This window comes from Oncorhynchus nerka, linkage group LG22, assembly GCF_034236695.1.
Source record: "Oncorhynchus nerka isolate Pitt River linkage group LG22, Oner_Uvic_2.0, whole genome shotgun sequence".
Lineage (NCBI taxonomy): Eukaryota > Metazoa > Chordata > Actinopteri > Salmoniformes > Salmonidae > Oncorhynchus > Oncorhynchus nerka.
Window position 1 is genome coordinate 89,862,405 of NC_088417.1, and position 27,269 is coordinate 89,889,673.

The following is a 27,269-nucleotide window of genomic DNA, read 5'->3' on the forward strand; positions in this document are numbered from 1 at the left end:
ACTTGAAGATCTTTCTTAAGATCTTTAGTTTTTTATGTGGGAAATTGTAGCCAGTATGTAATTCAAAAGAAGGTCTGAAATACTGTCAAGGCATTGGATCATTCTTGACAGGGTCATATCTCTTTATATGGTTCTGTTTCTTGATACTTGAGGTCATTTAAGGTATCCTAGCAACCTGACACAATGAAAGAATTGATGGAGTGAACACCCATGTCCTTATTTAGCCTTTATTGTCCATGTTGCCAAGTGGAATTATGCATAAATTATGTAGATACACAGTAGAACTTCAGAATAGACTCGAAGCCACTAAAGCAAACTGCTAAATGTCGATTTCATCTTCCAGTATAAACACAGACACGTTCCTGCCCTTCCAGATTATAACAAGACCATCTGTAACAAATGTACAAATTGATCTTGATATAGGTATAAATGAATTAGAAAAAAAAGGCAGCTTGAAGAGTTTGGCTATCAGGATATATATATACACACACAAATGTGGTAGATACATTAATATAAACACAACAATATGTTCAGGTATTGGTATACTTCTCTCTATAAAGACTAAACGTATCCAAGATATCCTAAAGATCTAGAGCTCAGAAAACTCTTGAGATATACCTGTGGCCACGTGGACAGTCTGGTAACCACGACAACTAGGTGGGGCACCCCAAAGGGTAAGTTTAACCCTTAGGGGGTGTAAGAAATTACTTCATGTCATCCGAAGGGGACAACAGTCGCAGATGATTGACAACACTGCTAATAATAATAATAATAATGATTGACAGCATTTTGAGGCACTTCTAGACAACACGAGGTGTTCTGACTGACAACTGAACTCATTCCCCACCAGTAGATGCAGCCAATAAAAGTTACATTGGTAAGAAGCAAAGAAATGTACATGAACAGCTTTGAAATGTTTCTATCATCTCTCTGAGTAGCGAGTCTGTATAACCAACCTGTAACCTTTGACCTGTGTGAGTGTGTGTGTTCTTACATTCAAAGGTGACAATTACAACATTAAAAAAGGAACACGTCATCACTGTACATGAAACAGACACATACTGTACACACAGTCCACTGTGAAGGCCCTGTACTATCATTTGGAAATCCTCCTGACAGACTTCATTGACTTCAGTATTGTGCAAACTGCATTCAATTTCACACTTTACTGTTTCTTACACACAGAGGGACAGGAGTTTTGGCCCCAGTAAAAAGGTAATACTATCAAATTACTAAAATACTCAATTAACATCTAAAGTTTATTCTCCACAATATGCATTTCAGTGAATCAACAGAGAGAGAAAGCTTTCAATTCAACTATTAACATTTAGTCTCAATTTCTTCTTACTGTGTATTGAGAGAGACCACCTGTGAATCAATGGTGTGGAGCTAAAAAATACTGCAACTTGGTTTAACATGTTTGTGAAGACACTTTTAAAGGTTTGGCTTTAAAACACATCTCAAGGCCTTGAAGTTAAAACATTTGTCACAGACAAGTAAGTGTTGTAGGACTAAACCATTGTGCATGACCCAATACATATTCCAGTTATTCTAAACTACATACAGTCTAGTAGCAATGTACAACTATCAGTCATCAAAAGGACAAAAACAATCAGAAGTGAATCATGAGATTGATAATAAAGCATTAGTGGCAAACTGATGTTCTGTATGTCTTAAATACAGATATTTATTTTGAGTGAAGGCAAGGCATTACATTTCCAACATGATAAGTGCCTTTTCAGTAGTGCTGAGAGATTAGTGCCTTTTGAGGTCTGTTCAGTTTCGGTTCGTAAAAAAAAAAAAAACTAATCACGGTCTTCAATTTCAGTTACATTTTTTTTAATTTTTTTTATAAAAAAATATTTTGTGTTCAAGGCTGTAACAACACAGAATTAAACAATTGATGGTAGTGACTGCCATTACAGTTATGGTTCAAGTTTTATATTTTGGTTGTGTATATATATTATTTAATTATTAAAACCCCAATGATGGTAGTGACTGCCCATTACTTATTAATAAACCATGTAACACTACCTGGCGTCCATCTGTAGATGCTCTACACTCCATCCTTCATTCACATTACTTACATTATATATATATATATATATAGTTGAAGTTGTAAGTTTACATACACTTAGGTTGGAGTCATTAAAACTCATTTTTCAACCACTCCACAAATGTCTTGTTAACAAACTAGAGTTTTGGCAAGTCAGTTAGGACATCTACTTTGTGCATGACACAAGTAATTCTTCCAACAATTGTTTACAGACAGATTATTTCACTTATATTTCACTGTATCACAATTCCAGTGGGTCAGAAGTTATACACTAAGTTTACGGTGTCTTTAAACAGCTTGGAAAATTCCAGAAAAGGATGTCATGGCTTTAGAAGCTTCTGATAGGCTAAGTGACATCATTTGAGTCAATTGGAGGTGTACCTGTGGATGTATTTCAAAGCCTACTTTCAAACTCAGTGCCCCTTTGCTTGACATCATGGGAAAATCAAAAGAAATCATTCAAGACCTCCACAAGTCTGGTTCATCCTTGGGAGCAATTTCCAAACCCCTGAAGGTACCAAGTTCATCTCTTTAAATAATAGTACGCAAGTATAAACACCATGGGACCACGCAGCCGTCATAGCACTCAGGAAGGAGACGCGTTCTGTCTCCTAGAGATTAATGTACTTTGGTGCGAAAAGTGCAAATCAATCCCAGAACAACAGCAAAGGACCTTGTGAAGATGCTGGAGGAAACAGGTATAAAGTATCAATATCCATAGTAAAACGAGTCCTATATTGACATAACCTGAAAGGCCGCTCAGCAAGGAAGAAGCCACTGCTCCAAAACAGCCATAAAAAAGCCAGATTATGGTTTGCAACTGCACATGCGGACAAAGATCGTGCTTTTTGGAGAAATGTCCTCTGGTCTGATGAAACAAAATAGAACTGTTCGGCCATAATGACCATCGTTATTTTTGGAGAAAAAAGGGGGAGTCTTGCAAGCCGAAGAACACCATCCCAACTGTGAAGCACGGGGGTGGAAGCATCATGTTGTGGGGGTGCTTTGCAGCAGGAGGGACTGGTGCACTTCACAAAATAGATGGCATCATGAAGGAGGGAAAATGATGAGGATATATTGAAGCAACATCTCAAGACATCAGTCAGAAAGTTAAAGCTTGGTCGCAAATGGGTCTTCCAAATGGACAATGACCCCAAGCATACTTCCAAAGTTGTGGCAAAATGGCTTAAGGACAACAAAGTCAAGGTATTGGAGTGGCCATCACAAAGCCCTGACCTCAATTCTATGGAAAATTTGTGGGCAGAACTGAAAAAGCATGTGCGAGCAAGGAGGCCTACAAACCTGACTCAGTTACACCAGCTCTGCCAGGAAGAATGGGCCAAAATTCCCCCAACTTACTGTGGGAAGCTTGTGGAAGGCTACCTGAAACATTTGACCCACGTTAAACAATCTATAGGCAATGGTACCAAATACTAATTGAGTGTATGTATGTAAACTTCTGACCCACTAGGAATGTGATGAACGAAATAAAAGCTGAAATAAATCATTCTCTTCTATTATTCTGACATTTCACCTTCTTAAAATAAAGTGGTGATCCTAACTGACCTAAGACAGGGAATTTTTACTAGGATTAAATGTCAGGAATTGTGAAAAACTGAGTTTAAATATATTTGGCTAAAGTGTATGTAAACTTCCGACTTCAACTGTATATAAAACAATATGTATTTGGTGACTTATTATTTTATACCAAGTCATCATCTCATCTCCGCCCACAGAGCTTGTCCAGCAAGAACCAATGAGAACAGGCAGCTGTAGGCACAATGGATTCTGGTCATTGTATTAATTAACACGATTTATGTACGTAACTACTGTATGATGAGTTGAACAACCTACCCCAGAGAGAAATCTCTCTAGAGAAATGGCACATTGAGCGCACAGGAAAAAAAACGAAGTAAAAGGTATTCAAATAATTGAACTGACGTTGACCGATTCGTTATTTAAAAAAACAAAAATAAACCGACATTTCAGTTAATCACTCAGCACTACTTTTCAGGGAGTCAGTCCACCAGGTCTCTACAGTTTGAGAGCTGGTAGTCTTTTACTTCTCTAACCATTACAACCCTGGCGGCCCATAGATTCTCTGCGGAGGGGAATGACTCCATGTTCTATGGTTCCTCTGTGATCAGGTTGCTCCATTGTGGTATGGCCTGCCTGTGTGGTATGGCCTGCCTGTGTGGTATGGCCTGCCTGTGTGGTATGGACTGCCTGTGTGGTATGGACTGCCTGTGTGGTATGGTCTGCCTGTGTGGTATGGTCTGCCTGTGTGGTATGGACTGCCTGTGTGGTATGGCCTGCCTGTGTGGTATGGCCTGCCTGTGTGGTATGGCCTGCCTGTGTGGTATGGACTGCTTGTGTGGTATGGCCTGCCTGTGTGGTATGGACTGCCTGTGTGGTATGGACTGCCTGTGTGGTATGGACTGCCTGTGTGGTATGGACTGCCTGTGTGGTATGGACTGCCTGTGTGGTATGGACTGCCTGTGTGGTATGCCCTCCCATGGGCTTTGTAGCTCGGATGTGGCTCCTGTGGGGTCTAACTGTCGACCCAAGTGGGATTTGTAGTTCCCTGTGGCTCAGCAGGTCCTGTGGGACCTGTGTGGTTTGTAGTTCTTGTGGCTCAGCAGGTCCTGTGGGATTTGTAGTTCCCAATAGTTTAGGTCCCAGCTCATATCCTGCCTGTGTCTTGGTCCTTGTCCTCCAGCAGCTCAATGAGCTGAGTGAAGCTCTGTTTCACGGCATCCATGTTGTCCACTGAGCTGCCTTCTAGAATCCAGCTCTTCCCTCGGGCCAGAGGCTCCAGCTCAAAATACTTCTTTATCTAACAGAGAAAGAGAGAAAAACAGAGAGAGCTCAGAGGATTGGACACTTATTGAAAACATAAATCAAATCAAATTTTATTTGTCATATGCCGAATACAACAGGTGCAGACCTTACAGGGAAATGCTTACTTACAAGTCCTTAACCAACAATGCTTTAAGAAATTAAGAAAAAATAAAATAAGTGTTAACTAAAAAATAGATAAGTAAAAATGTTTAAATAATAAGTTACAAATAACGCAAAAAAACATACACAATTGGTTACCGGATCGTACAACGGCAGCCATCCCCTTCGGTGCCATTATGTCACAGTGAGTAAATAACTGTAACGTTAACTCATGTGTTCTTGATGTCTGGGTGTACAGCATAGTATACCGTAACTGTCTTTGTCTAAATACTGTTCATTCCTCTGTAATTACACCAATATCTGCCAATGCATTACATATAACAAGAGCCAAGTGGAGACCACAAACTAGACCAAAGTACAAAGATTGTCTTAAGAACTATGCAGGTCCCATGTTGAAAGTCTGCAGGAAAACAAAACAAAGTCCAAAATATTGCAATCAATTCTGAATCAAATGGGAGAAAGATTACCCTCGTGATTTCAACTCCCAGTTGAGCTTAAGCACACAGTACACACTTCTGAAAACAAGCACAGTGTCCAGCTATGTCAAAAATCTGAAAAAGACAAAAACACTGCCACAATCTCTCGGTTCTGCCAATACTGACACGGATTGATAGGTGATGGTCAAGCCAGCATTGCAGACCGTTTCTGTATAGTTTGACTACTTCGTAGGGGGATGCCTGAGACCAGTCCAGTGATATATGGGAGCCACATAGGATGGGCTGGTGGACCTAAAGCCATAACGGTCCGTCTTTGGGGTGGTTTACTACTGGGGGGGATGAGGCATGGCCAGCCAGGCCATAACCATGGAAATAGAATGAGGTGCTTTTCTGTTCTAGTGATTATATTTATATGGCCATAAGGGACAAGACATCAGACAGTCTCATTGAAGATTTACTACCAGGGTGATGTAAAGGCCATGCTGGTCTATAGACCATCAGACAGTCTCATTGAAGGTTTACTACCAGGGTGATGTAAGGCCATGCTGGTGTATAGACCATCAGACAATCTCATTGAAGGTTTACTACCAGGGTGATGTAAGGCCATGCTGGTCTATAGACCATCAGACGGTCTCATTGAAGGTTTACCACCAGGGTGATGTAAGGCCATGCTGGTCTATAGACCATCAGACAGTCTCATTGAAGGTTTACTACCAGGGTGATGTAAGGCCATGCTGGTGTATAGACCATCAGACAGTCTCATTGAAGGTTTACTACCAGGGTGATGTAAGGCCATGCTGGTCTATAGACCATCAGACGGTCTCATTGAAGGTTTACCACCAGGGTGATGTAAAGGCCATGCTGGTCTATAGACCATCAGACAGTCTCATTGAAGGTTTACCTCCAGGGTGATGTAAGGCCATGCTGGTCTATAGACCATCAGACAGTCTCATTGAAGATGTACTACCAGGGTGATGTAAGGCCATGCTGGTCTATAGACCATCAGACAGTCTCATTGAAGGTTTACTACCAGGGTGATGTAAGGCCATGCTGGTCTATAGACCATCAGACGGTCTCATTGAAGGTTTACCACCAGGGTGATGTAAGGCCATGCTGGTGTATAGACCTTCAGACAGTCTCATTGAAGGTTGACCACCAGGGTGATGTAAGGCCATGCTGGTCTATAGACCATCAGACAGTCTCATTGAAGATTTACTACCAGGGTGATGTAAGGCCATGCTGGTCTCCTGGCCATCAGACAGCGTGGTGACAGAATATTACTTGTTGCCCTCTCTCGGTCATAATGATCTGAGAGAGCAGAGTGGTGTCTGGAGAGCCTTGGCATTTGACACCACAGAGGCCAAGAATAAATACCTGGCAAAGCCCCTGAGAGTCAGGTCAGTACACAGAGAATAAATACCTGGCAAAGCCCCTGAGAGTCAGGTCAGTACACAGAGAATAAATACCTGGCAAAGCCCCTGAGAGTCAGGTCAGTAAGTACACAGAGAATAAATACCTGGCAAAGCCCCTGAGAGTCAGGTCAGTAAGTACACAGAGAATAAATACCTGGCAAAGCCCCCGAGAGTCAGGTCGGTACACAGAGAATAAATACCTGGCAAAGCCCCCGAGAGTCAGGTCGGTACACAGAGAATAAATACCTGGCAAAGCGGCAGCAAAGCCAGAGGAGTCATTTTTCACATTCAAAATACTACTGGTTGGGATTATGGATACTATAGCAGGGTTAAGTAGGCATGAAACGGAAGAAAATGCTCAGACTGAGTCAAAAGAGTTATGAAATGCTAGTTGTCATTTTCCATTGCTAAATCTTTTGCTATGGTGTGTCATAATGAACATGACCCATCACTTGAAGAATAGGAAAATAAATAAATCAAATAAATCAAACTAAACAATTTGAGTAAACAGAGCCTTTAAAGTAAACTTTTCCAACAGATTCTGTCCATCTGTGTTTAAAGTTTGGCTGTGTGTATCTGTGTGTCTGTCAGTGTCAGTAAGTGGGGACAACTGAGGAAGAGGGAGAGATCATGTTCAAACCCATTCAGAGAATACAGAAGATACCATAGGACACCATACCGTACTGATGGCCAAACCCACAGGAACAGGAGAGATTAGAAACTGCACTAACAGGCTGCAAAAACCTCTGCTGCTCTTGTCCTTTTGTTTCAGAGCAGAAAGGAGAATAAATAAATAATGAAACAAAACATCCTTTGAGCCAAAGCTCCCATAGCATGCCAAGAATGCTGATTAAGATTTCCCTGTCTGGGACTTCATCGCTCGCTTACACAATCCTCCCTCCTCCAAAAGAGAGGGAGAGAGAGAAATAGAAAGAAAGAAAGAGAGAGAGAGAGAAAGAGAGCAGGAACAGGCTTGGAAGGTGCTGTAGCGTTTGTCTATTGTTATTATGTGTGTGTGTGTGTGTGTGTGTGTAACGGGGAAGAATGATGATTAATTCAACATAAAGAGAAAGCAACAAGTCTATGAAGAGGTTAGATCAGGGATCATCAACTAGATTTAGAAGGAGAGGTTAGATCAGGGATCATCAACTAGATTTAGAAGGAGAGGTTAGATCAGGGATCATCAACTAGATTTAGAAGGAGAGGTTAGATCAGGGATCATCAACTAGATTTAGAAGGAGAGGTTAGATCAGGGATCATCAACTAGATTTAGCCGTTGGCAATTTTCTTTGGGTGGTCAGGGGTCCGGAACATAATTACAAACAATTTGTAAACTACAAATGGACCGCAAGATGCCTAAACAGATATAATATTTCACTAAAACAAACACTTCAAACCTTGATTAAATTTTATACAAATACCAAACATACAGGAGCACCTACATTGGTTGGAACTGTTTTTACTACCCCCCCCCCCCTTAATTATATTGTCTTGACCATTCACCCTCAATGGCACGCACAAACACACACAATCCATGTCTCAATTACATCAAGGCTAAAAAAATACTTATTTAACCAGTGTCCTCCCCTTCATCTACACTGATTGAAGTGGATTTAACAAGTGATCTCAATAAGGGATCATAGATTTCACCTGGTCAGTCAATCTCTTATTTAAAAAAAAATCTAAATCAAAAATTATTTAGTAGACATGACTTACAGGAGCAATTACGGTTCAGTGCCTTGCTCAAGGGATTTTTCACCTAGTCAGCTCGGGGATTCGAACCAGCGACCTTATCAGTTACTGGCCCAATGCTCTTAACCGCTAGGCTACCTGCCTGCCTATATCTCTATCTTGTTAGCCTTGTGACCCAGTGTATATCTCTCTATTATGCGTGGTAATACTTTGGAACAGATTTCCAAAATTAAAATCACTTGCAGCTGATTTGCTGGTGTTTTACAGTCTTTTATGTCCACCTTTTGCTCAGAAAACTGTGTCTAGCCTGGCTAATACACTACAACAATCCATTGTCTGGTGAAACAGACTGACACAGCAGAAAAATGTCCATTGCTAGTTCATCTCTGCTGGACGTCTCAATAGGGTCAGGAGGGGCAAGTTGCTGATACCGTCGTTTAGCCCGACTAACATGCAGGCTGAGCTAGCTAACACAAGACAGTTCTGGGTCACGAGGCCAATACGCTAAAGATGTGCGAGGGTCATTCAGTGTGTGCAGCAGATAAAGGGTTGAAGCTCTGGCTCTATAGACTGTGGTGGTGGGACCTTTATGTTGTACAGCACAAGATCAATCTGCTCAAAGCTGGGATCAATAGGATGAGTTTCAGGGCTGAAGAGATCAAGTCTGATTGAGGGGATCTCTCCTGACCTTTAAAGGCTGATTAAAAACGCCGGGAGGCCGGGAGAGGAAACCTACAGTAAGACGGTGTTAACCTGAGGCAGGGCCATGTGCGCCAAAGGCCGTTGCAGGGTGCTCATCTGCCCGACTCACCACTTTAAACATAATGATGAAAGGGGTCAGAGCTCACTTGAGGAAAGAGAAACTCAACTCGTCCGAAACACGACTGGTCCTCCCATGATGATGAACGATCACAACTTCTCCAATCCAAACCGGCATCTGGAAGACACCCGGGTCATGTCCAGTTTTTATTTTTATTTCACCTTTATTTAACCAGGTAGGCTAGTTGAGAACAAGTTCTCATTTGTAACTGCCACCTGGCCAAGATAAAGCATAGCAGTGTGAACAGACAACACAGAGTTACACACGGAGTAAACAATTAACAAGTCAATAACACAGTAGAAAAGAAAAAGAAAAAAGGGGAGTCTATATACATTGTGTGCAAAAAGGCATGAGGAGGTAGGGAATGATTACAATTTTGCAGATTAACACTGGAGTGATAAATGATCAGATGGTCATGTACAGGTAGAGATATTGGTGTGCAAAAGAGCAGAAAAGTAAATAAATAAAAACAGTATGGGGATGAGGTAGGTGAAAATGGGTGGGCTATTTACCAATAGACTATGTACAGCTGCAGCGATCGGTTAGCTGCTCAGATAGCAGATGTTTGAAGTTGGTGAGGGAGATAAAAGTCTCCAACTTCAGCGATTTTTGCAATTCGTTCCAGTCACAGGCAGCAGAGTACTGGAACGAAAGGCGGCCAAATGAGGTGTTGTCTTTAGGGATGATCAGTGAGATACACCTGCTGGAGCGCGTGCTACGGATGGGTGTTGCCATCGTGACCAGTGAACTGAGATAAGGCGGAGCTTTACCTAGCATGGACTTGTAGATGACCTGGAGCCAGTGGGTCTGGCGACGAATATGTAGCGAGGGTCAGCCGACTAGAGCATACAAGTCGCAGTGGTGGGTGGTATAAGGTGCTTTAGTGACAAAACGGATGGCACTGTGATAAACTGCATCCAGTTTGCTGAGTAGAGTGTTGGAAGCAATTTTGTAGATGACATCGCCAAAGTCGAGGATCGGTAGGATAGTCAGTTTTACTAGGGTAAGTTTGGCGGCGTGAGTGAAGGAGGCTTTGTTGCGGAATAGAAAGCCGACTCTTGATTTGATTTTCGATTGGAGATGTTTGATATGAGTCTGGAAGGAGAGTTTACAGTCTAGCCAGACACCTAGGTACTTATAGATGTCCACATATTCAAGGTCGGAACCATCCAGGGTGGTGATGCTAGTCGGGCATGCGGGTGCAGGCAGCGATCGGTTGAAAAGCATGCATTTGGTTTTACTAGCGTTTAAGAGCAGTTGGAGGCCACGGAAGGAGTGTTGTATGGCATTGAAGCTCGTTTGGAGGTTAGATAGCACAGTGTCCAAGGACGGGCCGGAAGTATATAGAATGGTGTCGTCTGCGTAGAGGTGGATCAGGGAATCGCCCGCAGCAAGAGCAACATCATTGATATATACAGAGAAAAGAGTCTGCCCGAGAATTGAACCCTGTGGCACCCCTATAGAGACTGCCAGAGGACCGGACAGCATGCCCTCCGATTTGACACACTGAACTCTGTCTGCAAAGTAATTGGTGAACCAGGCAAGGCAGTCATCCGAAAAACCGAGGCTACTGAGTCTGAACTGTTTGGGTATGGACCTGGAAAGTATGACATTACTTTGCAGGCTATCTCTGCAGTAGACTGCAACTCCTCCCCCTTTGGCAGTTCTATCTTGACGGAAGATGTTATAGTTGGGTATGGAAATCTCTGAATTTTTGGTGGCCTTCCTGAGCCAGGATTCAGACACGGCAAGGACATCAGGGTTGGCAGTGTGTGCTAAAGCAGTGAGTAAAACAAACTTAGGGAGGAGGCTTCTGATGTTGACATGCATGAAACCAAGGCTTTTTCGATCACAGAAGTCAACAAATGAGGGTGCCTGGGGACATGCAGGGCCTGGGTTTACCTCCACATCACCCGCGGAACAGAGAAGGAGTAGTATGAGGGTGCGGCTAAAGGCTATCAAAACTGGTCGCCTAGAGCGTTGGGGACAGAGAATAAGAGGAGCAGGTTTCTGGGCATGGTAGAATATATTCAGGGCATAATGCGCAGACAGGGGTATGGTGGGGTGCGGGTACAGCGGAGGTAAGCCCAGGCACTGGGTGATGATGAGAGAGGTTGTATCTCTGGACATGCTGGTTGTAATGGGTGAGGTCACCGCATGTGTGGGAGGTGGGACAAAGAAGGTATCAGGGGTATGAAGAGTGGAACTGGGGGCTCCATTGTGAACTAAAACAATGATAACTAACATGAACAACAGTATACAAGGCATATTGACATTTGAGAGAGACATACAGCGAGGCATACAGTAATCACAGGTGTTGAATTGGGAGAGCTAGCTAAAACAGTAGGTGAGACAACAACAGCTAATCAGCTAGCACAACAACAGCAGGTAAAATGGCGTTGACTAGGCAACGGGGCCGACAGATAAAACATAAACAAGCAGAATGGAGTACCGTGATTAATGGACAGTCCAGCGTGCATCAGCTATGTAGCCAAGTGATCAGTGTCCAGGGGGCAGCGGTGGATGGGGCAGGGAAGCTGGACTGGCGAGTGTTATCCAGGTTAAAAAAAACTAACAATGACTAAATAGCTTGTAGCTAGTTAGCTGGTTAGCTTCTGGAGGTTCTTGAGTGTGTTCTAAAAATTAAAAATAATAGCGGTTCCGTATCACATTGGGTGAGGCAGGATACCGGAAGGTATAAACAAATTAAAAATCGAAAAGAGATAGGAAGTAAATATGGGTCCAGTGAGTGTTTGGGACGCGGCGATTCAGACGGTTAGCAGGCCTGTGCTAACAAGCTAACAGTTAGTAGGCCGGGGCTAAACAAGGTAGCAATTAGCGGACCGGGGCTAAACAAGCTAGCAGTTAGCAGGCCGAGTTAGCAAGCAAGGAGATAGCAAGGGCTAGGGAGTTAGCCTTTGGGGGACGTCGCGATGGGATGGATTGAGTCAGTTTATTCCTCTTCATGCGGTGACATCGATAGACCGGTCGTGGGTCCGGGTATTGTAGCCCAGGAGTATGCTACGGTGGTAGCACAGGGGCTCTGGCCGGGCTAGCTTCAAGCTAAGTGGGTGGAAACGCTAGCCAGGAGTAATTATCCGGGGTTGCGGTTTAGCTAGATACCTAGTTGTGAAGATCCAGCTGAAAAATGTTCCGTTTGCGGTGGGAATCCGGGGATAAAAAAATAAATAGGTCCGTTATGCTCTGGTTAGAGTCATTTACATTTACATTTTACATTTAAGTCATTTAGCAGACGCTCTTATCAAGAGCGACTTACAAATTGGTGCATTCACCTTATGACATCCAGTGGAACAGCCACTTTACAATAGTGCATCTAAATATTTTAAGGGGGGAGAAGGATTACTTTATCCTATCCTAGGTATTCCTTAAAGAGGTGGGGTTTCAGGTGTCTCCGGAAGGTGGTGATTGACTCCGCTGTCCTGGCGTCGTGAGGGAGTTTGTTCCACCATTGGGGGGCCAGAGCAGCGAACAGTTTTGACTGGGCTGAGCGGGAACTGTACTTCCTCAGTGGTAGGGAGGCGAGCAGGCCAGAGGTGGATGAACGCAGTGCCCTTGTTTGGGTGTAGGGCCTGATCAGAGCCTGGAGGTACTGAGGTGCCGTTCCCCTCACAGCTCCGTAGGCAAGCACCATGGTCTTGTAGCGGATGCGAGCTTCAACTGGAAGCCAGTGGAGAGAGCGGAGGAGCGGGGTGACGTGAGAGAACTTGGGAAGGTTGAACACCAGACGGGTTGCGGCGTTCTGGATGAGTTGTAGGGGTTTAATGGCACAGGCAGGGAGCCCAGCCAACAGCGAGTTGCAGTAATCCAGACGGGAGATGACAAGTGCCTGGATTAGGACCTGCGCCGCTTCCTGTGTGAGGCAGGGTCGTACTCTGCGGATGTTGTAGAGCATGAACCTACAGGAACGGGCCACCGCCTTGATGTTATTTGAGAACGACAGGGTGTTGTCCAGGATCACGCCAAGGTTCTTAGCGCTCTGGGAGGAGGACACAATGGAGTTGTCAACCGTGATGGCGAGATCATGGAACGGGCAGTCCTTCCCGGGAGGAAGAGCAGCTCCGTCTTGCCGAGGTTCAGCTTGAGGTGGTGATCCGTCATCCACACTGATATGTCTGCCAGACATGCAGAGATGCGATTCGCCACCTGGTCATCAGAGGGGGAAAGGAGAAGATTAATTGTGTGTCGTCTGCATAGCAATGATAGGAGAGACCATGTGAGGTTATGACAGAGCCAAGTGACTTGGTGTATAGCGAGAATAGGAGAGGGCCTAGAACAGAGCGCTGGGGGACACCAGTGGTGAGAGCACGTGGTGAGGAGACAGATTCTCGCCACGCCACCTGGTAGGAGCGACCTGTCAGGTAGGACGCAATCAAGCGTGGGCCGCGCCGGAGATGCCCAACTCGGAGAGGGTGGAGAGGAGGATCTGATGGTTCACAGTATCGAAGGCAGCCGATAGGTCTAGAAGGATGAGAGCAGAGGAGAGAGAGTTAGCTTTAGCAGTGCGGAGCGCCTCCGTGATACAGAGAAGAGCAGTCTCAGTTGAATGACTAGTCTTGAAACCTGACTGATTTGGATCAAGAAGGTCATTCTGAGAGAGATAGCGGGAGAGCTGGCCAAGGACGGCACGTTCAAGAGTTTTGGAGAGAAAAGAAAGAAGGGATACTGGTCTGTAGTTGTTGACATCGGAGGGATCGAGTGTAGGTTTTTTCAGAAGGGTGCAACTCTCGCTCTCTTGAAGACGGAAGGGACGTAGCCAGCGGTCAGGGATGAGTTGATGAGCGAGGTGAGGTAAGGGAGAAGGTCTCCGGAAATGGTCTGGAGAAGAGAGGAGGGGATAGGGTCAAGCGGGCAGGTTGTTGGGCGGCCGGCCGTCACAAGACGCGAGATTTCATCTGGAGAGAGAGGGGAGAAAGAGGTCAGAGCACAGGGTAGGGCAGTGTGAGCAGAACCAGCGGTGTCGTTTGACTTAGCAAACGAGGATCGGATGTCGTCGACCTTCTTTTCAAAATGGTTGACGAAGTCATCTGCAGAGAGGGAGGAGGGGGGAGGGGAGGAGGATTCAGGAGGGAGGAGAAGGTGGCAAAGAGCTTCCTAGGGTTAGAGGCAGATGCTTGGAATTTAGAGTGGTAGAAAGTGGCTTTAGCAGCAGAGACAGAAGAGGAAAATGTAGAGAGGAGGGAGTGAAAGGATGCCAGGTCCGCAGCGAGGCGGTTTTCCTCCATTTCCGCTCGGCTGCCCGGAGCCCTGTTCTGTGAGCTCGCAATGAGTCGTCGAGCCACGGAGCGGGAGGGAGGACCGAGCCGGCCTGGAGGATAGGGGACATAGAGAGTCAAAGGATGCAGAAAGGGAGGAGAGGAGGGTTGAGGAGGCAGAATCAGGAGATAGGTTGGAGAAGGTTTGAGCAGAGGGAAGAGATGATAGGATGGAAGAGGAGAGAGTAGCGGGGAGAGAGAGCGAAGGTTGGGACGGCGCGATACCATCCGAGTAGGGGCAGCGTGGGAAGTGTTGGATGAGAGCGAGAGGGAAAAGGATACAAGGTAGTGGTCGGAGACTTGGAGGGGAGTTGCAATGAGGTTCGTGGAAGAACAGCATCTAGTAAAGATGAGGTCGAGCGTATTGCCTGCCTTGTGAGTAGGGGGAAGGTGAGAGGGTGAGGTCAAAAGAGGAGAGGAGTGGAAAGAAGGAGGCAGAGAGGAATGAGTCAAAGGTAGACGTGGGGAGGTTAAAGTCGCCCAGAACTGTGAGAGGTGAGCCGTCCTCAGGAAAGGAGCTTATCAAGGCATCAAGCTCATTGATGAACTCTCCGAGGGAACCTGGAGGGCGATAAATGATAAGGATGTTAAGCTTGAAAGGGCTGGTAACTGTGACAGCATGGAATTCAAAGGAGGCGATAGACAGATGGGTAAGGGGAGAAAGAGAGAATGACCACTTGGGAGAGATGAGGATCCCGGTGCCACCACCCCGCTGACCAGAAGCTCTCGGGGTGTGCGAGAACACGTGGTCGGACGAAGAGAGAGCAGTAGGAGTAGCAGTGTTATCTGTGGTGATCCATGTTTCCGTCAGTGCCAAGAAGTCGAGGGACTGGAGGGAGGCATAGGCTGAGATGAACTCTCGTGTTGTTCGAACTGGCGAGAGCTTTCCGAGCTAAAGGTTAGCTGATGACCGGTTAGCTGAAGACCGCTAGCATAGCTGGTAGTTAGCTGGCTAGCTTCAGTTGAGGGGGTCCGGATCCGAAGTAAATATAAATACTTTAGGAAAACATTGGGTGAGGCGGGTTGCAGGAGAGTATTTAGAAGCTGAGGTTTAGCAAAATGTTTTAAAAGATATGCGAAGAAAAATATGTAAAAACGAAAAAGAAAACGATATATACAAGGGACACGACACGACAGGACGTCTTACTGCTACGCCATCTTGGGAACACCAATAGTAGAGAAAACGTTTTGAAACAGGAAGTTATCACCTGAGCCAGTTCCTGTTCCATAAGAAATTCAAGCTGAGCTCTCCTCTAATGCATCCTTGGGAGGGAGGTGAGGAAATGAGGGATCAAGGACAGAAGGTATCAAGGACAGGAGGACTCAAGGATTGGACAGCTTTTACACTTTCAGACAGAGCCTACGTGTTGGTACAGAGCCTACTGTATGTGTTGGTACACAGCCTACTGTATGGGTTGGTACAGAGCCTACTGTGTGTGTTGGTATAGAGCCTAATGTGTGTGTTGGCACAGAACCTACTGTATGTGTTGGTATAGAGCCTACTGTGTGTTGGTACAAAGCCTACTGTATGTGTTGGTACAGAGCCTACTGTATGCGTTGGTACAGAGTCTACTGTATGTGTTGGTACAGAGCCCATATGTTGGTACAGAGCTCATGTGTTGGTACAGAGCCCATGTGTTGGTACAGAGCCCATGTGTTGGTACAGAGCCCATGTGTTGGTACAGAGCCTTCTGTATGTGTTGGTACAGAGCCCATGTGTTGGTACAGAGCTCATGTGTTGGTACAGAGCCCATGTGTTGGTACAGAGCCTTCTGTATGTGTTGGTACAGAGCCCATGTGTTGGTACAGAGCTCATGTGTTGGTACAGAGCCCATGTGTTGGTACAGAGCCCATGTGTTGGTACAGAGCCCATGTGTTGGTACAGAGCCCATGTGTTGGTACAGAGCCCATGTGTTGGTACAGAGCCTACTGTATGTGTTGGTACAGAGCCCATGTGTTGGTACAGAGCCTACTGTATGTGTTGGTACAGAGCCTACTGTATGTGTTGGTACAGAGCCCATGTGTTGGTGCAGAGCCCATGTGTTGGTACAGAGCCCATGTGTTGGTACAGAGCCCATGTGTTGGTACAGAGCCTACTGTATGTGTTGGTACAGAGCCCATGTGTTGGTACAGAGCCTACTGTATGTGTTGGTACAGAGCCTACTGTATGTGTTGGTACAGAGCCCATGTGTTGGTGCAGAGCCCATGTGTTGGTACAGAGCCTACTGTATGTGTTGGTACAGAACCCATGTGTTGGTACAGAGCCTACTGTACCTGTGAGCCTCCCTCACTGTAGGTTTACAGTAACTACATTTTACAGGAGGCTACGACTACGAGCCACCTGAACGGGCTGACACCAAACATCTGACCTGCTTGGAGGCTGGAGCTGGACTGGGGACTGGGACTGTGGAGCTGGACTGGGGTGCTGGGCTGGGCTGGACTAGCGAGCTGGGCTAGACTAGCGAGCTGGGCTGGACTAGCGAGCTGGGCTGGGGAGCTGGACTGTGGAGCTGGACTGGACTAGTGAGCTGGGCTGGGGAGCTGGACTGGACTAGCGAGCTGGGCTGAGGAGCTGGACTGTGGAGCTGGGGAAATGGACTGGGGAGCTGGACTGGGGAAATGGACTGGGCGCTCGGCTGGGGAGCTGGACTGGGACCTGGGCTGGGGAGCTAGGCTGGGGAGCTGGACTAGACTGGGGAGCTGGACTGGCTAACTAGGCTGGACTGGCGAGCTGGGCTTGGGAGCTGGACTGGACTGGGGCGCTGGGCTGGCCAACTGGGCTGGACTAGACTAGACTGGGAAGCTGGACAAGACTGGGACGCTGGACTAGACTGTGGAGCTGGACTGGGGAGTTGCGCTGGGCTGGACTGGCGAGCTGGGCTGGGGAGATGGACTGGAGAGCTGGGCTGGACACATGGACTGGACTGGGGAGCTGGGCTGGGGACATGGACTGGGGAGCTGGGCTGGGGACATGGACTGGACTGGGTAGCTGGGCTGGGGACTTGGACTGGACTGGGGAGCTGGGCTGGGGACATGGACTGGACTGGGGAGCTGGGCTGGGGACATGGACTGGACTGGGGAGCTGGGCTGGGGAGCTGAGCTGGGGACATGGACTGGACTGGGGAGCTGAGCTGGGGACATGGACTGGACTGGGGAGCTGGGCTGGGGACATGGACTGGACTGGGGAGCTGGGCTGGGGAGCTGGGCTGGGGACATGGACTGGACATGGACTGGACTGGGGAGCTGGGCTGGGGACATGGACTGGACTGGGGAGATGGACTGGGGAGCTGGGCTGGGGACATGGACTGGGGAGCTGGGCTGGGGACATGGACTGGACTGGGGAGCTGGGCTGGGGACATGGACTGGACTGGGGAGCTGGGCTGGGGACATGGACTGGGGAGCTGGGCTGGGGACATGGAATGGACTGGGGACATGGAATGGACTGGGGAGCTGGGCAACTAGGCAGGTCAGTTAAGAACAAATTCTTATTTTCAATGACGGTCTAGAAACAGTGGGTTAACTGCCTTGTTCAGGGGCAGAACAACAGATTTGTACCTTGTCAGCTCGGGGATTCGAACTTGCAACCTTTCGATTACTGCAGCCCCAGGGTAGCCTGAATTGCTGTTCAGACAGCAATTTGATAAATCCACAAAAGACAAATAAAACAACTGCAGTGGAGGGAATAATATTTCATTTTGGAGTAGTCGAGGGCCTAGCGGTGGGGATTCTCTGACTGACAGATGACCCAAAATAATAGCACCAAGATACTCTGAAATCTACCAATTCACCTGAAAAATGAGATTCCATCTCGTAGGTGTGATGTACAGCTCATATTTCAGACTGAAGTCGGATTTTTGGTAATAGCTCTAGCTTAAAAATTTTTTAAATGTGAATATCGGGACCGTTCCAAAGCAAACCTCCTGTAAGACCTTTAACATCCTTGGGATCATCCCTGCTATTTCCCCACTGCAGTGGAGGGAATAATATTTCACTTTGGAGTAGTCGAGGGCCTAGCGGTGGGGATTCCTCTGTGGTAAAGCATTCTTCATGAGGTAGTTCAGTAACCAACGCTGAGCCAAGACCTGATTCACATTTCAAAACAGCAGAGACGCTAAGAACACGAATACAAGGCTTTTGTACATTGCGCGAACTTGTCCTGTATGTCCAACTCGTCCATTGGCGTACATATACACCCTAATACATCTAATGACATACATCAACAGTTTTCACAACAGCTTTCACGGAGGAGTGCTGAGTACAGATCCTATGTATTATGTACTGCCACCTTGATATAACGCTGCCCTTATACATGAAAAGGAACCATCTGGTGCCATCATTCATCTGTGTTATGAATCTCTCCTCACGCCATGACGACTGATGCCACTTCCAGTATGTATAGCTTGGTGTGCGAGTTGTTATGACTGCTGGAGTGAAGTGGATGGCTGGGTCTGAAGCGGAGTTAGGTAGTCCATTATTCACACACTGCATAGCGGACTGGGTCTGGCTGGCTAGACGCTCAGTGTCTTCAGAGCCAGAACATTGGAAACACATTGGGGTGAGGCAGGAGGCTCCATCGGTCAGGGGCCACAGTCTAGAGATTTGTCCCAAACGGCACCCTAATCCCTATATAGTGTACTACTTTTGACCAGAGCCATATGGGCCCTGGTCATAGTAGTGCACTACATGGGAAATAGGGTGCCATTTTCAGAGACACATGTTGGAGCAGAGGAGGTTGAGGCTCCACTCGAACACGTCAGAGCGGTCTCATGGAGCGCAGGAGATATTGCCGACCTCAATCGATATACATGGAAACACTTGAGTAAATGAGGGACAGTAAATATGGTAGCAATTGAAAAGGAACATTTAGGAGATTATGGGAAAATTATTAGACCAAAGTTAAAGAGTTCACCGGGCACAAGAATGAATCCAAAACATTACACTGTTGATTTTATGTGCATTTTACATTTACTGTACTTTCCTCTGCATTTGTTGACAACAAAATCTGAAAATACTCTGGATACATTCAGTAACATGATAAGAATATTCCTGGAAAATATGGTGTAGGTGCAACATAAAATTAAGTGCAAGAGTTTGAGTGAGAGGACTAACTGGTGTCTCCATGTGGTCACACACCTCTCCAAAGTGTTCACAGTTCTGAAGAAATGTAAATGCACATTTATGACTCAAAGGACAGTCTTCAACTATAAGCAACTAGAGCAAGCACACTTGTAAATGTTTGAACACAACCCTGCATCCCTGCCATCACACAACTACTGCTGTTGGCCCAATATAAATTGCAATCTAGGTCAGGTGGGCATAATTAGAAAGCTTGTTCTATTACCAACATGACTAGCTAAAATTAAAATATATATGATATTACAGTGTTAGGCTTTCACAAGCCAACTCAGAGAAACAGATGGTCATTGTGATGTGCATAGAATGGAGTCATGAATGCATTCAGGTGCATGTTCTGCAGTGAATTTTCTTCACAATAGACAAACGTAGGCTCAGTCTATTCAGAACAACCCAATGTATGATGCCATGTTTTATGATATGGAAATGTGAAGTGTACATTTGAACAAACAGATGTTTGGCTTGTCATGGCATATTATTTACATTGTTTCCATGCTCATCAAGCCATTCAGTGACCATTCATGTCCCGCGGATGGGGGCATTGTCATCCTATGGGGGCATAGCCATGGTAGCCAAAACAATGGCCTGCCCAGCATTTTTATACATGACCCTAATGGGATGTTAATTGCTTAACTGATAAGTGCCTAAATTGGAACGCAGTGGCTGTACAATAACATGCTTATGGGAGATTCTGGAGCAGCACCGAGACAGTGTTTTCCACAACCAAATCAACAAAACACCAAATGATGGAATTTCTTGTGGAAGAATGGTGTCGCATCCTTACAATAGAGTTCCAGACACTTGTAGAATCTGTCAAGGTGCATTACACACACACACACAGAACCAGACTTCTCAATCAGACATACAGACCTGGAAATCTAATTGGTGAAAAATACCTATTGGTGAAAATAAAGTTCTGAACCAGTTTGAACCTCCCAAAAAGTAACGGTTTATATCGTTCCTTTCTGTTGAAATACATTTTTTACATTTAGCTTGACATGAAATGACTTCACCTATCAGTACAGACAGAGCAGCTTGCTATGCAGTGGGCAAGATCCAGCTCTTTACATGGGACAGACGTGTAGGGTGAGATGTGTCAGAAACTTTGTGTGGAGGGAGAAAACGTTAGAGGTTGGAGGAGGAGGCTTTGCTTGAAGGGCTTATCATCACATGCATTATCTGAATTAGGCCACAGAATTATACCTATGGAGGAGCGTCTTCTATGAAGGAACTTTGAATGTCTTTGAACTTCAGAGAATTGGCATAACATGACTGCATTTTATGTGGGACTGGAAAAAAATGCCTGGAATGTAAAAGAACGTTATTAACCGGTTCCCATGCTTTAAAAATAACGGTTCTGTTCAGGAACAGTATAGAATACTTTCATTCCCAGTTCTGATTCTGTTCCTGGAAAAATGTATTTATTTCCCAGTTACCGGTTCGGTTCCCTGAACCGGTTCCAACCTCCGGTGCCAGTGACTGTTTGCAATATGTAGGTGTGCATTTAACCTAATGGATAGGATAGTTCTGCAAAATGCTGTTGTTGGTTTGAATGCCTGTATACTGTACTGCCTCTGCAAACAGTCAGACACGTGCGCTTTAGATGATGATACAGCTGTAATTCAATACCATACAGCCCATTGAACACAGCAAATCTGTGCTGTTTACAACGTGCAATACCATGAACATGTGTAGGGAAGGGATGACACATAAATGAGAAGTTGATTTAAATAATGAACTATGGTATATTAAATGAGTATTGCAGATAGATTTGTTCAATGGCCACAGCTGAACTGAACAGATAAAAGTAGCACCACAAAAGGCTAAACAGAAAGTAAACAGTGCCACTTGGAGAACCACTTCCTTGTGAACGGTTGTGTGAAAGGGTACAAACAAAAGCAGTGTTTTTATCATGATCAACAAAGACATCTATAATGTTTTTCATATGGAAAAGTTGTGTTTGATTGAGTGTGTTTAAGAGTGTTGGTGACTAAGTGGCAGCTGGATTCACAGTCGACTAATATAGAGGACTTTGAAAACAAGTAAATTCACATGAAAAGGCTCAAAGGGAATGGCATACATTAAGGAACTGAGTGAAATCCATCCAAGAGTTGAAAAGCTTGTTTTTAATGATAAATATTACAGCTTGCTCTCATTCTTTGGTGGAATTTTCATTCGATATTACAGTTGATAAGAAACAAATACGATATGCCACTTTTCTTCAAAATTTGTGCCAGTCTGCACCACAGGTGGTAGGTATTGCTCAACCTGCTCTTATTTCCTCCATAAACTCAAGTGGAATGTTCTGGGTTCTTGGCTCCAGTGGACCAATGACACTGTGGAGGGAGGTAGACCTGGGTTCACTTACTCTGAAATCTTTAAAATACTTTTGAGTGCTTGCTTTAGCCTGCCTGGAGTGACTGGTAGGTGGGCTGGGCACTTTTGGGACTTTTCTATTGGTTCCAATGCAACAGGCAAGCTCAACCAAGCACAGCAAAACCATTTCAAAATAATTTTGAATACTATTTAAACCCAGGTTAGGAGGGAAAACTCAACGATAGCCTGTGGAGTCTGTTGGAATCTGTGTTTGTGTCCTTGTTCGTCCCTGTGCTCAGAGACTCAGACAGACCGCACGCCCTCTCTCTCCGCTCCGACCAGAACAACGGGACTCTGTTTTCTGCCGAGGGATGGGAATTCACTCAGGCGACGTTGGCATCGCTGTACACCACGGATGCCAAGGCCAGTGTCTGAACAGCAGGAGCAACACCAAACCCCCCCCCCCCCCCCCCCCCCCCCCCACACACACACACACACATCCATCCAGACGCACGCATGCATGCACAAACCACCGTGACAATCACCCCCCCCATCTTTCTCATATGATACATCCTACTGTCTGGAAGAACCACCATGCCTGGTAAAACTGCAGGAATCACAGTGACATCACTTTCTCCGTCTGAAGCCCAAGACAATAAGGCAAGGCAACATGTCTTGGCAGTCCCTTAGAAATAACACTTTCACTCATGGCTTTAGGTAGTATGCAAGAAAGACTATCACCTCCCTCCCAACGCATTGTGTGTGTGTGTGTGTGTGTGTGTGTGTGTATTCCCTCCATGCAGATCATGAGCACACATGCAGTCAGTGAGTAAGCCACTCTACTCTCATCCTCATTATAAAACAGGCTCTGCTCTCATCCTCATTATAAAACAGGCTCTGCTCTCATCCTCATTATAAAACAGGCTCTGCTCTCATCCTCATTATAAAACAGGCTCTGCTCTCATCCTCATTATAAAACAGGCTCTGCTCTCATCCTCATTATAAAACAGGCTCTGCTCTCATCCTCATTATAAAAACAGGCTCTGCTCTCATCCTCATTATTATAAAAACAGGCTCCTCTCTCATCCTCATTATAAAAACAGGCTCCGCTCTCATCCTCATTATAAAACAGGCTCTGCTCTCATCCTCATTATAAAACAGGCTCTGCTCTCATCCTCATTATAAAAACAGGCTCCTCTCTCATCCTCATTATAAAACAGGCTCTGCTCTCATCCTCATTATAAAACAGGCTCTGCTCTCATCCTCATAAAACAGGCTCTGCTCTCATCCTCATTATAAAACAGGCTCTGCTCTCATCCTCATTATAAAACAGGCTCTGCTCTCATCCTCATTATAAAACAGGCTCTGCTCTCTTCCTCATTATAAAACAGGCTCTGCTCTCCTCCTCATTATTATAAAAACAGGCTCTGCTCTCATCCTCATTATAAAACAGGCTCTGCTCTCATCCTCATTATAAAAACAGGCTCTGCTCTCCTCCTCATTATAAAACAGGCTCTGCTCTCATCCTCATTATAAAAACAGGCTCTGCTCTCCTCCTCATTATTATAAAACAGGCTCTGCTCTCATCCTCATTATAAAACAGGCTCTGCTCTCATCCTCATTATAAAAACAGGCTCTGCTCTCCTCCTCATTATTATAAAAACAGGCTCTGCTCTCATCCTCATTATAAAACAGGCTCTGCTCTCATCCTCATAAAACAGGCTCTGCTCTCATCCTCATTATAAAACAGGCTCTGCTCTCATCCTCGTAAAACAGGCTCTGCTCTCCTCCTCATTATTATAAAAACAGGCTCTGCTCTCATCCTCATTATAAAACAGGCTCTGCTCTCATCCTCATTATAAAACAGGCTCCTCTCTCATCCTCATTATAAAACAGGCTCCGCTCTCATCCTCATTATAAAACAGGCTCTGCTCTCATCCTCATTATAAAACAGGCTCTGCTCTCATCCTCATTATAAAAACAGGCTCCTCTCTCATCCTCATTATAAAAACAGGCTCCTCTCTCATCCTCATTATAAAACAGGCTCTGCTCTCATCCTCATTATAAAACAGGCTCTGCTCTCATCCTCATAAAACAGGCTCTGCTCTCATCCTCATTATAAAACAGGCTCTGCTCTCATCCTCATTATAAAACAGGCTCTGCTCTCATCCTCATTATAAAACAGGCTCTGCTCTCATCCTCATTATAAAACAGGCTCTGCTCTCCTCCTCATTATTATAAAAACAGGCTCTGCTCTCATCCTCATTATAAAACAGGCTCTGCTCTCATCCTCATTATAAAAACAGGCTCTGCTCTCCTCCTCATTATAAAACAGGCTCTGCTCTCATCCTCATTATAAAAACAGGCTCTGCTCTCCTCCTCATTATTATAAAACAGGCTCTGCTCTCATCCTCATTATAAAACAGGCTCTGCTCTCATCCTCATAAAACAGGCTCTGCTCTCATCCTCATTATAAAACAGGCTCTGCTCTCATCCTCATAAAACAGGCTCTGCTCTCATCCTCATTATAAAACAGGCTCTGCTCTCATCCTCATAAAACAGGCTCTGCTCTCCTCCTCATTATTATAAAAACAGGCTCCTCTCTCATCCTCATTATAAAACAGGCTCTGCTCTCATCCTCATTATAAAACAGGCTCCTCTCTCATCCTCATTATAAAACAGGCTCCTCTCTCATCCTCATTATAAAACAGGCTCTGCTCTCATCCTCATTATAAAACAGGCTCCTCTCTCATCCTCATTATAAAACAGGCTCTGCTCTCATCCTCATTATAAAAACAGGCTCTGCTCTCCTCCTCATTATTATAAAAACAGGCTCTGCTCTCATCCTCATTATAAAACAGGCTCTGCTCTCATCCTCATAAAACAGGCTCTGCTCTCATCCTCATTATAAAACAGGCTCTGCTCTCATCCTCGTAAAACAGGCTCTGCTCTCCTCCTCATTATTATAAAACAGGCTCTGCTCTCATCCTCATTATAAAACAGGCTCTGCTCTCATCCTCATAAAACAGGCTCTGCTCTCATCCTCATTATAAAAACAGGCTCTGCTCTCCTCCTCATTATGATTATAAAAACAGGCTCCTCTCTCATCCTCAAAACAGGCTCTGCTGTTATCCTCATTTTAAACAAAGGCTTTTGCTCGTTGATGCCGTTCCCTTAAAACTTCTTTGGGATAGGGGGCAGCATTTTCACTTTTGGATGAAAAGCGTGCCCAGAGTGAACTGCCTCCTACTCAGTCCCAGATGCTAATATATGCATATTATTATTAGTATTGGATAGAAAACACTATGAAGTTTCTAAAACTGTTTTAATGATGTCTGTGAGTATAACAGAACTCGGGGCGGCAGGATAGCCTAGTGGTTAGAGTGTTGGACTAGTAACTGGAAGGTTGCAAGTTCAAACCCCCGAGATGACAAGGTACAAATCTGTCGTTCTGCCCCTGAACAGGCAGTTAACCCACTGTTCCTAGGCAGTCATTGAAAATAAGAATTTGTTCTTAACTGACTTGCCTAGTTAAATAAAGGTAAAATAATTAGATTAATTAAATTAAATAAATAAATATGGCAGGCAAAAACCTGCGAAAAAATCCAAACAGGAAGTGGGAAGTCTGAGGTTTGTATTTTTTTTTAACTCAGCCCCTATCGAATTCAGTGGGATATGGGTTATTTTGCACTTCCTAAGGCTTCCACTAGATGTCAACCGTCTTTAGAACATTGTTTCAGGCTGCTCCTGTGAAGGGAGGTCGGATGAGAGCTGTTTGACTAAGGGGTCTGCCAGCAGCCTCGTTCTCAGTCACGCGAGGTGAGAGGTATCTTGTTCCATTGCTTTTCTACAGACAATGGAAATCTCCGGTTGGAAGATTATTGAACATTTATGATAAAAACATCCTAAAGATTGATTCTATACTTAGTTTGACAAGTTTGTTCGACCTGTAATATAACTTTTTGAACTTTTCGTCCGACTGGAGCTGAATGCGCTTTTGGATTTGTTTACCAAACGCCCTAACAAAAGAAGCTATTTGGACATCAATAGACATAAATGATGGACATTATCGAACAAAACAAACACTGTGGAACTGCGATTCCTGGGAGTGCATTCTGATGAAGATCATCAAAGGTAAGTGAATATTTATAATGCTATTTATGACTAATGTTGACTGCGCAACATGGCGGATATTTCTTTTGGCTGGTTTGGGCTCTGAGTGTCGTTCTCAGATTATGTTTTTAACAAATCTGACACAGCGGTTGCATTAAGGAGAAGTGTATCTAAAGTTCCATGCATAGCGCTTGAATTTTCATCAACATTTATAATGAGTATTTCTGTGAATTCATGTGGCTCTCTGCAATATCACTGCATGTTTTGGAACTACTGAACATAACACGCCAATGTAAAATAAGATTTTTTGATATAAATATGAACTTTACCGAACAAAAGATACATGTAGTGTGTAACATGAAGTCCTATGAGTGTCATCTGATGAAGATCATCAAAGGTTAGTGATTAATTTTATCTCTATTTGTGCTTTTTGTGACTCCTCTCTTTGGCTGGAAAAATGGAAAAATGAGTTTTTCTGTGAGTTGGTGGTGACCTAACATAATCGTTTGTGGAGCTTTCGCTGTAAAGCATTTTTTAAGTCAGACACTGTGGCTGGATTAATGAGAATTTTATCTTTAAAATGGTGCCTAATACTTCTATGTTTGAGAAATTTGATTTAAGAGATTTCTGTTGATTTGTATTTGGCGATTTCATTGGCAATTTCATTGGCTGTTGGCGCTAGCGGAACCCCAGTCCTAGACAGGTTAAGCCTCCACTCTCTCAATAACTAACCCCAGTGGCAGATGAAACTCTACCCAGCCCAGGCTTGACTCTCTGGGGTTATTTACTTCCCACATCCACCGGTCTGGGGAGACTGCCTTCCCCTCTGTGTAGTAATGGGAGTCAATGCCTTTCCTTTAAAAATAATCAGCTGGGGTCTCACCCCTCCTCCTTTCCCCCGATTTGAGTAATAATAAAATGACCTTGGCTGCAACACGGCACTGTAGACACTAGACAGAGCATCCCTCCCCAGCATCTGTACCGAATGGAGTTATGACTGACTGATAGGGACAGACGCCTAGGAAACCCACAACACATTGAGCTGCTAGCAGAGGA

General features: G+C 45.0%; 1 protein-coding gene across 1 annotated transcript in view; it reads right to left on the minus strand.

Annotated features, from left to right (window-relative positions):
- Window positions 1-213: 213 nt before the first annotated feature.
- The window catches only part of LOC115105972 (ADP-ribosylation factor-like protein 15), a 122,929-nt gene continuing 95,873 nt past the window's right edge, over window positions 214-27,269 (minus strand). Inside the window, exon 5 of the mRNA XM_029628522.2 lies at window positions 214-4,892. Coding sequence (XP_029484382.1) covers window positions 4,740-4,892 — 153 coding nt within the window. The 3' untranslated portion in view covers window positions 214-4,739. The remainder of the gene's footprint in view (window positions 4,893-27,269) is intronic.